The sequence below is a fragment of the Sabethes cyaneus genome, chromosome 3, assembly GCF_943734655.1.
Source record: "Sabethes cyaneus chromosome 3, idSabCyanKW18_F2, whole genome shotgun sequence".
In the NCBI taxonomy this organism is placed as follows: domain Eukaryota; kingdom Metazoa; phylum Arthropoda; class Insecta; order Diptera; family Culicidae; genus Sabethes; species Sabethes cyaneus.
In genome coordinates this window covers 243,534,241-243,548,736 of record NC_071355.1, presented here as the reverse complement: position 1 = coordinate 243,548,736, position 14,496 = coordinate 243,534,241, and the positions used below count along the sequence as shown (strand labels likewise).

Genomic DNA, 14,496 nt, shown 5'->3' with positions numbered 1-14,496 from the left:
GTCTGCACACAGCAACGGCGGGGCTGTTTGTCTTACGCTTGCGTGAGTAGCATAAACGTTGAATGTGCAGTGCTTCTCAGATTCGCTCGCATGAGAGCAGGCATTGTTGGATTCTCGCTCGATTTGCAGTATTGAGGAGCGTAGGAGCCATTGCATAACCCGATATATTTTTGGGTAATATGGTAATTTTACAGTTCCTCCGATTATCAATCTTCGCATCAGACACTTCTTCCCTTTCCAAAATGGTTTACGTCATGGCCGTCATGTCATTAAGTAGAAAAGGTTGAAACTGAAGACATCAAACTGTGCTAAATGAGTCAACGAAGTCAAATAACTCAAAAGTAACTCTAATATCCAAAACCAAAAGATTTATGAAAGTCTAATTTGTAAAAGTATTAAAAGAGTGACAATGGCATTGGACTCCTGCCAAGGTAAAAGTAAAAATCAAAATATCGAATGTGTCAAAACAGTTGAAATAAGAGTCTTAAATAAGATCAAAGTTATCAAAGATTTATCAAACGAATCAAAGGCAAAAGTGATTATAAATTCAGAAGATTCAAAAGAGGCAAATAAAAGTGGAAAGTGTCAAAAGAGAAAAAAAAATCAATAGAGTCGACGCAACAGAAGAGTCAAAAAAGTCAGAAGAATCATAATAGTCAGAAATGTTGTATTCAGAAAATGTTGAAGAATTGAATTAAAGTTACTAAAAAACGAAAAAAAGACTTAAAAATATCAAAAAATTGGAAAAGGTTAAAAGAAATAGCCAAAAAATCAAATAAAGCAAAAAGATCAAGAAATACAATAGAGTAAATAAATCTGAAACGAAGTCTAAACGAACCAGCTTTCAACCAGTGCACAGAAGAATCTCAAATTAGAGAGCCTTTTACCTCTTAAAAACAGTGGCAACAAAAAGTTGCGTTTTTCGGTCGGTTTTACCCACTGTGCAGTGTAGCAAGAACAAAACGAGTCGAACACATATTACTCTCGGTGGGTAAATCTGTGAGGAATGACAAAATTCGACGAACGCAACAAAACTTGATGTTAGGCTATGGAATATCAAACGGCTGAGTGGTGTAATTGGTTAACCTAGCATGCTCAAGTAGTTCGAGTTCGTCTTTCACCTTCATTTAGTTAATCAAAACTGTCAAATGAAAAAATAGGGTGTTAAATTATATCAGTTAACTAACTTAAAAATCATAAATTAAAAAAAACTAGTTTTAAAATAAGTAAAAGAGTGCGTAGAAATCAACAAATGCGAAATAATAAACACATTGAAAGATTGAATCTTGGAATGGAAAGGAAAGGGAAGAGCCAATAGCGTTAGAAGGTCGAACAAATATAATTCAAAAATGAATCAACGAATTAAATAGAAAACATAAATGGAGAATTAATTCAACTATTGGTTGAAGAAATAAAATATTACTGAATTATTATTCTAAAGTTGTGCGACCATAACGGTCGTAAATCTAAAAAAATTAATATCCTTTCCATTCAGATTTCGATTCCGGTACTAATTTTATGACAATCTGACCAGGGCAATTGGGTGAAAGGAGCCATTCATCTAAATAATTCCAATGACAAAACATAAAAAGTTATTTCCAATATGTTATTTAGTTTCCGAGAAAAAGGTACACGTAATCTAAAAAATAACACAATTTTATAGGAGCGACGTTACACGTTGAGTTTGTCCCGAGAAGCATTGGAATGCATACGTTTATGGCTTGTTTCTCATTCACTTCCGCTGGTCAGATTGTTACTAAATTAGTATTGAATCAAGCGAAAAAGTCCACAGCAGAAAATATTTAATAGAAACACGCTAATTTTTTTTAAGTTTTTCGATGTCCCCTCAAATTTTATTGATTGAATCAATCTATGAAATTCAATAATTACTACTTAAAGCAGTTATTAATTTTTATGACTTTACCATATTATGAATAATTAAAATTAATCACCACTGTCACAAAGTAGTATCAATTTCGTAAGGCAATAATTATGACCATATAATCGTAAATTTATTCAAAAGAGACGGCTTTTATGCGGCCCAGTAAAGAGAAGACTTCCCATTCATCTCCATTAATTATCACAGTACCGCATAGTGTTGAGTCAACAATCGAAAGCACGATTACAAAGCGCGCGATGCACACTGGGGGCGCTCTGGGAGCTGGGAGCTCCGGTCTTCGTCCATCAGAGCCAGCTCGCCAGCTTGCTGTTCCAATTCAAGGGGAAAATGTCTTCATTATAAGCCACACAAAGGCCCTCATTAATCCCTCGGGCGAAATTACCCTGAAAGCACAACCTTTCGCTGTCAAAATGCATCAGCACAAACAAATGGGCGTACAAAAGCAGCGTGGTGTTTTGTGCTGGATTGTGCGGTATGCAGTATGCACACGCGCGCCCGGGACGCCAGGGAACCGAACCGAGGTGCACCGAAAGCTGCCCGCATGCAATTTGTATAAGCTTTCATTTTCCCCCGGGAAAAGGAAACCACTCTTCCTCCGCGCGCGTTTGAAACCTTAAGTTTCCGCTACGATCCGGTGCACCTTTTGTTGCTGGTTGGAAAATTTCATGGTCGTTAATAATTCATAATACAGTCCACGATCAGCAGCCGTATCAGCAACAAACAGCAACGGTTTCAACAATAAATGGTGACTGCAGTAAAGTGCAATGGAAAGTCGGTACTTATAATAATCGTTGGATTTATTTTCTTGCTGACCTTAGCTAGGCTTAGTTAGGCGAAAGCTATGGACAATAAAACTGTGGGTGGATTGAAGCACGATGGTTTCAAGTTGTTTTTTGTCAGCATCCAAGACAGAGAATTCCTTTCTCGTTCTTCTGGGGCGTACTTCTTAATTTTTATCGATACAGTTCAATGGTACAGCCAGTGAGGGAATTTCTTCTCGGTAACGTTTAACTCCCACAGAAACTGGGTCTTCGATTAGCAATGCAAAGCTGTGCCACGCAATAGCGTGGCAATTCGAAGCTAGGCAGCAGCTGACATCGCTTTACTATTCCCTGGCTTTGCAGCCAGGGCACACGATATCGGACTGCATCGCTGCTGCATATTGCATTTTAACTGTTCATTATACCTTCTCCATTCCACAAAGCGAATCTATTTGTGTTTCACAGTTCACCGGAATGTAACGGACCAAAAAATGCACCGGCGCGGCGCCGCTACGATGATGGCATCGAAGACACTTTCTTCGGGGCGGTTCATCTAGCTAGCAGCGACATCGCGAAGCGAACGAGGGGAAGAATGGAGGGCAAACTTACGGGAAAATTAAACATTCTCCAAATGAGATTATGTAAATGTGATGACCTATTCCGAGACCCCTTACGTACGGACGTTGTCAAGGTACCTCCTACGCGCCCCGGTGATGCTTCGCTTTCAACCGGGGCGATTGTGAAGGGACAGTTCAAAACCGTGTTAAAATTAACATAGTTTTGAACGCGACTAACGACTGACTGAACGAGCTGAACGACTGAACAGCTCAACGAAGTTTAAAGTCGTGGCTGCTGGGCTGGGGGCTGTGGGTGTGTGCCTCGAAGCTTATCCAGGAGGCAAAATACATTTCCATAAATTTTACGGGAGATCCATTTAGTGATATCGAATGCTTTTGCTGTGACTTTCAGATTGATGATGATCATCAACCTCCCATATCAGGGAACTTTCATCGGAACCAACCGAATCGGACGAAACTATGAAAACTTATAATCAAACAATATTATCACTTGTCGACAGTAAACAGGCACGAGCCAAAACATTTCACGTTAATGTCATTGTGAAGTCCAATGTTAATGTTGTTTTTTTTATTTTTCCAATTTCAGACAACTACCGGTGCCATATGCCAAACCTGGGGTCAATGGCGGTACCGCCATTCCGCAGCCAGCGACCGTTATGGTCACCCGACGATGCCCGCCGGATAAAGTGAGGCCGCTACCGCCGACTCCGAACCAGCAGACGGGTAAGTGGAATCTAGCCTCAGTACAATAGAGCGATCTTATCGTGACTCAATTCAACATAGCTAGTTTCACGCTGCTGATTTTGAATAAACAAACTTGTGGTTTCATATGCTTTTGACAACAGATATTGTATTTGCTTTTGTTCTATACTTTTTGAAAATGATAGTTAAGTTAGTTATACAGTATGTCATATGGTTATTTTTTTTTGGATTTTCATTACGCTTGCAAGGCTGGAATCTACTAACCAAGATTGTGGTTAGAATAATTTCGTAAACTGACACAAAATATTTTCATTACATTAAAATTATTTCACGGCATTAAATCGCAATAGAATAGTTATGAATGCATTGTAACACGAATATTATTACGGTACGGGAGAGTATTTTCGGCCTGTTTCTAAATTCAGCCTATTTTCCTTTTCTCTCGCTAATAAAATACTTTGCCGACAGACAATTTCAATATGTTATAAGTCTTTTCTCAAGACTGTAAGTAATCTACTGTTTTCCATTAAACGAACGTCAAAATCACCTGTACTTCCAACTAGTACTAGGCCATAGGCCGAAAAAAAAGATGCATTTGCTTAATGGGCCGAGAATACCCTCCCGTGCCCTACTTGGTCAGAGCCGCTTAGTTTTCGATGTTGAGTTTACAGGCTTGCTCTGGGTAACAGTTTAAAAAATCTTTCCCAAAAATAATAACTGTACTTTGGCAGCCGACTTTACGATCCTGTAGTTTACTCAGCAGGGCGTATATAGGGCATGGAATATTGCTTTTCGATGTTTTAGAGATGAGATTGATTGATTATAAAGATGAGGGTTTCTGTAGATGTGCCCATCTGATACACCTCCCCCCTTTCAAAGAATGATGTAATCTTTCAAATTGTCGACAAGCGTTCTAATTGTTATTATTTTATACCACATATTCATAATGTTTTAGATTTTCAAGCAGTTAACAATCTCTTCGTATAAACTGTTATACTGTAAGCTGATGTCATATATTTCATCGTTCACCTTTCTTTATCGACAAACTTCGCAGCTGGCTAAGGTGCTAGTACAATGATCCTTCTGATTCTGTCCAGCCGACATTCGAACATACAACGACTAGCTTGTTAGACTAAATTACATTAACTTCGCTAGGATTGTGGCACCTATTTGACTGGATGTCGCCGAGCGTATATTTGTGCTTTAAATGCAGAAACTAAACGTCGTACACAGATCGACACAAATGCGAATGTTTAATTCGACTGGTACTGACCAACGTGTAACAATTCCAAATATTTGGTTTCTTTCTTGAAGGCAAAATTTCAGGGTATAATACCCAAGTAAAATCAGAGGAACAATATTGTATAAATACTGGAAATAGATGTAAAAGTGAAGAACTAAACTCAGTACACAAGTCAGTCAGTACACAATCATGAGTCACACACAATTATGGGTCATTTTAACATTAACTACCGATTTATGCATGAATATTTTACTAATTGATTGATAAAATTGTTACTCGTAAGTAGCACTAATAATTGGATCAATCATTACGTGATATTTAAACGGAAATTGGCATCTAAAGCAAAAATGCAACCAAAATAGTGTGTGTAACTCATGATTGTGTATTGACTGTATATTTATACTACGAAAAAATCTAGAGATTTACGTAGCAAGCTACATAATTTCTAGGAAGCCCTATTCGCAGCTGTAATCCGTCGATTGTCTTCGCATGTGCATGAATTCATCCCCTACTTTAAATCATATCGAATTCAACTCCACCTAGGAACCAACACCAAATAAAAAAAACAGAAAATTGGACATTTGCACTACCCACCACGTTTTCCTTCGCACTACATCTTTATTATTGAATATCAGGCTGGAGAGTGCAACCCCTTGTTTCACTTCATCCAAAATCACGAAAGCTGTTGATGTCCCACCCGCTATTTTAAGGTTTGAATTGAACTCATTCAGCGTCATTCAAATCAGTAGCAGCGACAGAAAACCATATTTATTTTGTTCACACAGCTCGTTTCGCTTGACTGAATCGTACCTCAATTTGAAATCCACAAACAAATGATGATGGTTGATGCTTCGTACAAATTGTACTCCAGAAAGTTATCTATGATCTGTTGCCGGGAAGTCATGAGGTCCGTCGTGGAGCGCCTCTCTTGAAAGTCAACATGGTTTTTGCCGATAAGAGACTTCACACACGGTGTCAATCTAAGGAACAGGATACGGGAGTGCACTTTTTTTGTGGGCGCATTATCACAGCGACCAGTATCTTTGTTTAGTACCACGAATTCAAGTCGACAACACTACCGTAACGCCTGTCATAGCCCCCCTAAATATATTTCGCTTACGGCGCATAATACTAATGCGTTATATTGTGACAGATGAGCGCTGATTCCCGAATATTGCCCTTTTCTAATCGAACAGCGAAAGAGATAAGACCAACTCCGTCACGGGGCAGCGCTTTGGGTGATTCCTCAGTTCCGGACTACTCACAATTTTGATCTTTTGTGTTATCGTTCAGGTATTTTTCTGTATTCCGCACTTCGTTCTGTTATTGTAGACCGGTTCCACGGAGCTAAAATTTTATAAAGATCATCATCATCATCATCATCATATCATATCCGCTAAGTTACTCGGTCTATGACTGTCCGTCTCCAGTGTTTCTCACAACATGTTCTGTCCATTGTAACCTTCCAGCTTTAACGAATCGGAACACTGGGCACACCGAAGAGCTGCGCCAGCTCGTGGATAATCCTTCTTCTCCATATCCACTGCTCTCAAATAACCTGCCAAAACATACGACATTCGAAGACGAAATTGTCTGAATTTATTGAAGATCTTGCTCCGCATGTTTCGTAAAACCTTCTAGCGCAATGTTAAATAGAAGGTAGAAAATACCAGCGTATGGTCGTAATCGGGCTTGATAACGCTTCCGATATCCTCAAACAGCACTGTACACCATCCATCGAGCTTAACCGGTCTTGTCAGCTTTCCGGGAAAGCCGTTTTCGTTCATCATGTTTTATCGGTATTCACGGCCAATAGTATCATACGCGGCCTTGAAATCTATGCACGCGTAAGGACTTGCTATACGCGACACATTTGAACGATCTGCGGCAATACAAAAATTTGGTTTAATGTCGATCGCCCATCCATAAAACAGGGTTGATAACCGTCTACAAAGAAAGCACTTTACATGCGACGGGTGTTGAGAATAGTGATCGCACGGTAGTTCTCGCATTACAGCTTGTCGCCCTGTATATTGGGCATATTATCTTCTCCTTCCACTTCTCCGGTTTTTAGCGTCTTAGTGGAATACGAAGATTGAAATTAAAGAAAACTTTTTGACAATTGAATTCCACTATTAAGAAATGAAAAAGCTTTTTTTAGTTTCAAGCCGACAGCACTGCCTCAAGGCTTTGCGCGTACTCAGTAGTGACTTCAGGTGATTTAAGTCGTTCCGGATTATGGAGCTTTCGTGGTTCGACACCCACCGCCATAATTTAATGAAGCTTTTCGTTTCGATCTCCAAAGCTATAAAGCATACAGTTTGCTCTGGTAAATAGCTAAATCAGTCACCCAGCTTTGTTAATTTAAAAATATATATCCGTGAGCCGAAAAATTCAGTCGATTCGATCGATGCACGATCGATTTAATTTTAAGCGACCATAATAAAATATCCAAAAGAATATATAATACATTTTCAACAGTTTCCCTAGTTGTGCAACTTATGCGCATTAAATTTGATCGCGCGTATTGGAGTGATAAATGGTTAAAATTAACGCGCCGTCAGAATTTTGCAAGTTTTGAAAACTAGTTGTTGGAACAACATAAATATATTCGATTAGTCAATCTTATTTGTGTGTAGACCTATCTAACTCCCTCTATCTGTAGGAAGTCTGTCTGGTAACTGGAGTGATGTTTCATCTCTGACGTCGTCTTAGTTTCGAGCTATAGAAGGTGCATTCCGGAATCATTTTTCTGTCAGCAAGTCCCGCCAGAAAGTAACGCTAGAATCATATGACTTTTACTATTACTTTCGGACTGTCAACTCATTTGTTATGTTATTACCAAAGGAGTCGACCCATAAGGTATAAGACATGACATAACATATAGAAAAGATATTTGTGTGAAAAGATAGTGAATTAAGAATCAAGTTTAAAGAATTTTACACCTTCCGGAGTCACTTACCTCGATACTGCACCTTCTAAGTTAGCTACTCATTTACGAACATTACCAGGTATGGCCACGTAGAGGCGCTAGGTAAGGACTTGGGATGGCTAGAGCTATGCTTAACGCTTCTTCTCAGTTGCCTTTCCCATTTCATACCCAGATTAATTAATCTTAGTTTCTAGCAAAATCATGCTAGTTGCATTCTGACATGAAAACCGATTAATAATAACTTCCTTTCTGCAACTCACAGTTTGCTTTGATAAATTGTTGTTTGGTGACCAAAAAAGTACTAGAGAACGACAATATCTCGCATTTTATTTTTTGGAACGGTAGTTGTTTTACAATTGACGAAGGGACGGTAGAAGAAAGTAATGAAAAATGTAAGCTTGAACATACGTCGCTCGCTTAATAAAGGGGGTTGTGCAGTCTCCTTTTGTCCAGCGCCTCTATGATTCAAAGGTACAAGTACCAGCAGCTTGCCACATGCCCTGGCGGGTGTTGTGGGTTCGAATCCGGTTATAATCTCTGATTATAGTTTGGTTCGACCCATGCACCCTCCAGCGTTAGACAAAAGGTAGGAGTCACAACTTTGTACTTTGTTAAGCGTAGCTACCAATAACACCCCCTCCCCTCCCTCTCTCGCACACCTTTCCGCTCTATCTTTCACCAGTGCTGGAAAAAATCACTTTATCGAAACTCAAAATGATTGATTTTGAGTCAATGCAATGTCAAAACTCTTTTTTCAGAAGGAATATGAATATCATTGAAATAAAAATTCGTTGATAAACCAAGCCGCTGACTATCGATGTTGCTGTATATTCGTTTCGAAAAATTCATAATGCGTTACAAAAAAGTCAGAGCTGAATATCATTTTCAGTTCCATGGCAGTGAATATGAATATCAGTTTCAGCGCCTTGCACTGCCCAAGCAACAATGAAAGTTTTATTGTACTCTTATGGCGGTTTTCATGACCAATTTTGGTCTTAAATGCCATCATAAGAGTGCAATAAAACCCAAATTGTTACTTGGGTGAATATATATATTCTAGTGGATTGGGACGCAACAGATTACAATAGGTTTTTTGATGACAATTTACTTTAAAGTTGAGATAACTGTTTGTGCGGTTTGTGTTGAAATCAAACGTTTGAAAACAACGTTTAGTGAAAATATCTATACCTCGAGATGTAACTGACATTGATTGATACTGAGTATAATTTTTCTTTTCGAATTCGTTGATACTGACATTTGATATTCAGTTTTAGAGATGGAATAATGATTATCTGTTCCAATAATATCGTGACCGGATATTGAAATTGATTTTCATGCTGATAAATATCAGCTACAAAAGGAGCGAGTTGATATTCAATTTTATGAGTATCAACTGATAATTTTAAGCACTGTCCTTCACTATAAAAAAAATTTTCATTGCTTTCTTCTACCGTCGCACAGTGGCGCTCCTCCATACAAAGCTTGGCCAAAAGTCAAAAGTTACTTCAAATCGGCTGAATATAACATCTTTGACTAATTTTGGGTCGCTGATTTCAAATTTGGGATCAGAAATAGAAAAAAATGACCGCTCATTAGGGTGGTTCACAAAATTAAAAAAAAAAGTTTCGTTTTTTACTTGTTTTATTGTGGTTTTTGTTTTTCAGATGGCAAATTTTGTATTTGCAGTTGAAAGCATACAAAACTTGTATTGTAATGCATTAGGATGGTTCACAAACCATAAAAAAAATTATTACAAAAACTGTAGTAAATTGCGATATCCACTAAGATCGTTCAAACTATAGAATTAGCTCTTCGAAGTGCCATCGTAAGGTATCTTCGCTATATAAAAATTAATTCAAATCGGTTCAGTAATTTAACAGTTACGAATTTTTAAAGAAAGAGAATTGGTAAAAAAATATGATTTTTGGCACCACCCTAACTCAGAAAAAGACACCCTAAGCGCCAAGTAAAACGTCAGGGGTCTAAAATTTTCCGAAAAGAAACAACTACACAAAATTTGAATAAACCCGGAGCATTTTTAATAAGTACTTTCGTGGAATTTTCCTATGAAAGAGAAAATCATTCCTTCATGTAACAAGAAGAAATCACTTCTAATATACCCGCCAAAAAATCGATATTACTTCCTTAGCGCAGCAAAGCGCAGAAAGCCACCCAGTTTTCCGAAAAGAAGAGAAAATTTCCTATAAAATGCATTTAACGTGATCGTTTTCCAACGTTTCCCACCATACTTTCTTGATCGTTGAATATTGGTGTTGAGTTTCCCATACATTTTGTATGGAAGAACAAAATATCATTCTTCAACATGTTCAACTTCAGACATTTGTCAAAAATTCATTTTAACTTCAAACTGGCTAGAATTTTCAAGTTAACCTCCCAAAGTGTTCCAGAAAATGGTAAAAATATAATAATGGAAAAAACTTGAAATTGGATTTTTGACTTTTGGCCAGCTTTGCGCCATAGTGCGTCGTTTCGTCAATTGTAAAAGAACTACCTTTCCAAAAAATATTAATTTATATATGCCTTCAAGGGGTTTTTGTCTTGTCCTTGAAAGGTGGTAGGTAGGGACGGTAGAAGAAAGTAATGAAATTTTTTTATGGTGAAAAACACGTGGTTGGTCTAGTATTTTCTTTATTTTTTGACTTGTTTTGGCTTGTGCAGGCCCCTCCTTGTTAGCGGAGGACCATCATGACAGTACTGTTTGAACATAATTTCTAAATTTATTACATTGGTATCAAAATAAGCGAAAAAGTAGTCTGCAGAATCGAAATAAAAAAGTCAAAAGAACTCTGACAAAACATGGCCACATTATTGATTTAGTTTACTTTCAAGACATCATATTAGCTTAGCTAAAGAAGAAACAGGGAAATAAAGACCTTTTGGGAAGGGAAAGCTCTGATACATTTTTTTCTTGAATAGAAATAATCGTAATTGTAGTATATACATGGGTTTTTTGACTATCGTCGCTATTTGAGGAGCGGGTGGGGTGGTCGCTAAAAAGGGGATCTCAAAATTTTCTTCTAACGAACACACATGCACGAGCATTTCTTTCGGATTTTTTTCTGATATTCTCATGCACTGCGACAAGTTTTTGCCATAGTGTATTTAGTTATCACCTCTCAGTTGGCCTCGAGGTATGATGCTGGTCTAATAAGCCAGTCGTCATATGTTCGAATCCCGACTGGGAGAGGCTGTTAGACTCAATAGGATCGTAGTAACTGGCCCTTCAATTGTCCTGCACTCTAACAGCTGGCTGCGAAATCTGTCGTATAAAAAACAGAAGGACAAGTTTCGATAACGGAATGTAACACCTAGGCTTTGCTATTTAGTTATCAGCCACGGTCGTTGCTTACGCTCGTCATTGCAACCCAGCAGTTGATACCTATCATCGCTCGCAATGGCCCGCATTCTTACCCACGTGTGTAAGCGAGGGTGTAAAATGAAGAAGAAAAGAAGTAAAGTAAAATCCGTATCCATACATCCTAGTGTGCCACTCGTACGCACGACCTATGGACAGCTCGTGAGCTTTAGATTCGCGGGCGGGATGTGCAGAAAGTTACTATGAGGCTATACACTCGCGAGTGTGTAGGTAGCAGAATGTATACACACAATACCAGCAGTTGTTTGTCGTAGGCTTGCGTCAGTGGACTAAGCTTTGGATGCTTTCACACTCGCTCGCCTAAGACTTTCAACCTTATCGAAAATAGATATACAAGTGGCTAAAAGATAAAAGGATGGTGGCCTCTGAAAGGCGAGGTGCGAATCACGGAAATCCCCGTCGCGGGTAGAAAACTATTTAAACTTCTCATTCGGTAGTTCCACTGCATGATACTATGAAACACATATGATTTCATTACTTTGTCTACCATTTTCTCTGTTTATTGGAAAGTCTACCGTTTTTAATGTCTAACCTCATTATAAAGTTCATATCAACAAACATGAGGTTAAACTTATACATTCTCTTTTAGATTTGGACCACTCACACAACTTATAACGGTCTAAATACAAGATAATTACAGCCACTTTTACTTATTTGTACCTCCCCCTCTCCTTTTTAGCGAACATCCCGCTTTTGTCAACTCCCTGTGCTGATTTACTTATGTCAAGAACATGTACGCCAAGTTTAATCAAGAACAGTCAACCCCACATATTTAAAGTTGATTTATTTGAGATACACAAAAATCCACTCTCCAATTTTTTGATAATCACAAAAAATCACGATTTTAATTCTGCTTGCATCTTTCTAAGATACTAACATTTGAAAACGGCCTATTTTTATCACAAAATTTAATATAAGTGTAGAAGTCAAGTAGATAGCCAATTTCTTTTACCACCAAAAGTTGCATCTTATTTAGCCTCAAAAGTCATCTGAAGAAATGTTTTGCGAGAAATGTAAAATAAAAAAGTTCTGGAGAAAAATCGCAAAATAGCAGGGTCACCCTAACTTGACTCAGGATAATCACCCTAATATGGAAATGGTTCGAGATATAGGGATTTTATCTTCTGCAATATTACTCAAAATACTTCAAGCTATAAAATTGCTGAAGTGAATATCGCTCTATCTTGTTTCGTTTTGAAGATAATTTCTGGGTCTTGGTTTATTTATGGGTCACCCTAAAATAGCTCATGCCAAAAAAGCGGCATCCTAAATCAAGATTTTGTTGCTAACACGTAAATAGTTTAAAATCAACGACTACGGAGTAAACAATTTTTTCACAATCAATCAATTTTTCCATTAATTTAAAAAAAATGCTGCAGTTACTATTACAAGTTATTATTCGAAGACGAATGATTCGTTATTCCTTTTGAAGTAACAAATTCAACTTTTGGGTTAGCATTCCGAAGATCAGTGAATATGTGCATTGATTTGTGTGGATATTATTCAAATGTATACCTAAATATTCAATCCTCTTTTCATTACGTTTCGACCTACTCGTGGCTTTATCCAGCCATCCTCAGATAAAACAATATTTTTGTAGATAAACAATTCAAAGCTGTGTTGTTTAATATTTGCTGCTGATGACGCTGGTTGCGCCGACGTTTGCCGTGCTCTTTATTTATAAGAAAATGGTTTTATCTGAGGATGGCTGGATGAATCACGAGCAAGCCGAAACGTATTTAAAAGAAGTTTGAATACTTCGTTGTAGAATGTCAATTTTAAAACAAACAAATATATAAAAGCGCGGTAACCAAAAAATCGATTCATAATTTTCCATTTTATTTAGTGCACTAACAAAAATATCGTTCGTAGAATTTTTTACGTTAATGTTATGATTATTAACAATAGCCTTTTTGATACCAAATAGACAAATTACACCAACCATCCACCCTTGCACAATCACCAATCTCACCGTTCTCCGTTTTTTTTGTGTCCTTCCATTTTCAACGCTTAGGACTTCATCCGGGCCTCCAGAAGCACTCGCTAGCCGGCAGCATCGGCAGCGGCGGCGTCATCGGCCCCGGCATCGGAAGCGGCGGCAGCGGCAATACTCCACTCGATGGCAACAGCTGCCCCGGGAGTCCGCAGCATAATGGCACGGCGATAATAACGCAGATCCCGAAAGGTGGTAGCAGCAGGTAAGGAATAAGGCATCGGAACGGAATTAACCACCACCTACCACCCACTGACTGACTGACTGACTGTATCACAGAAAGGAAGACTACAGCGTAGCGTAACGAAGCAAGCTAGGACGAGAGAGCACATTAAGGGGTGTAAACCGGTGGTGAAGGATGTGAAATTTTCATTGCTTTTGGGAGATATATACCCCAACACCACGTATTTACACGAAGCACTCGATTTCAGCCGTACTTCAAAAAAAAAGGGGGGATCGTCACGGCTTGAGCATTTTTTTTCGGTTTTAATTTCGAGTGGGACGATAGATATTTTCGGGTTTCGTTGTTTCGGGTAGCTGTTTTGACACAACAACAATCCTCGGCTAACCGCCGAGGGGAAAATCATGACAAGCCTCCTCCTCGTCGGTAGTAGAAGAGAATTTGAATTTGCTTTTGTTTATTGCAAATTTGTGTTCAGCAGGTCCCTGGCAGCAGTGCCAGGTTTAGGAGGCACAGTGCAAGGTAAATACAACAACTGATTAAACGGTGTAGTCCCAAAGGAAGGCTTGGTTAGGAATTTATGCGGTGGCTGCTGTTTTTGCAGCCCGGACCGAAATGAAGGTTGGAGCACAAATGGGAATAATTGCAATCATACGATACGATACCACGGTACTGCTATGCTCCGTTCATGAGCTGGCAGGCTTCTCTATGTCAGTTCGGTTCAGTTAGCATTACAATTACCTACCAGGTTGTCGAAATAGAAATAAAAAATCATTTTCATTTCTCTTCTGTTGTTATCGCGACTTTTT

General features: G+C 38.5%; 1 protein-coding gene across 1 annotated transcript in view; it reads left to right on the top strand.

The window, feature by feature from the left end:
• LOC128740985 (protein sickie-like) overlaps nucleotides 1–14,496 on the top strand; it is a 348,009-nt gene that overhangs the window by 162,242 nt on the left and 171,271 nt on the right. The window contains exons 6-7 of the mRNA XM_053836560.1: nucleotides 3,826–3,962; nucleotides 13,528–13,711. Coding sequence (XP_053692535.1) covers nucleotides 3,826–3,962; nucleotides 13,528–13,711 — 321 coding nt within the window. The remainder of the gene's footprint in view (nucleotides 1–3,825; nucleotides 3,963–13,527; nucleotides 13,712–14,496) is intronic.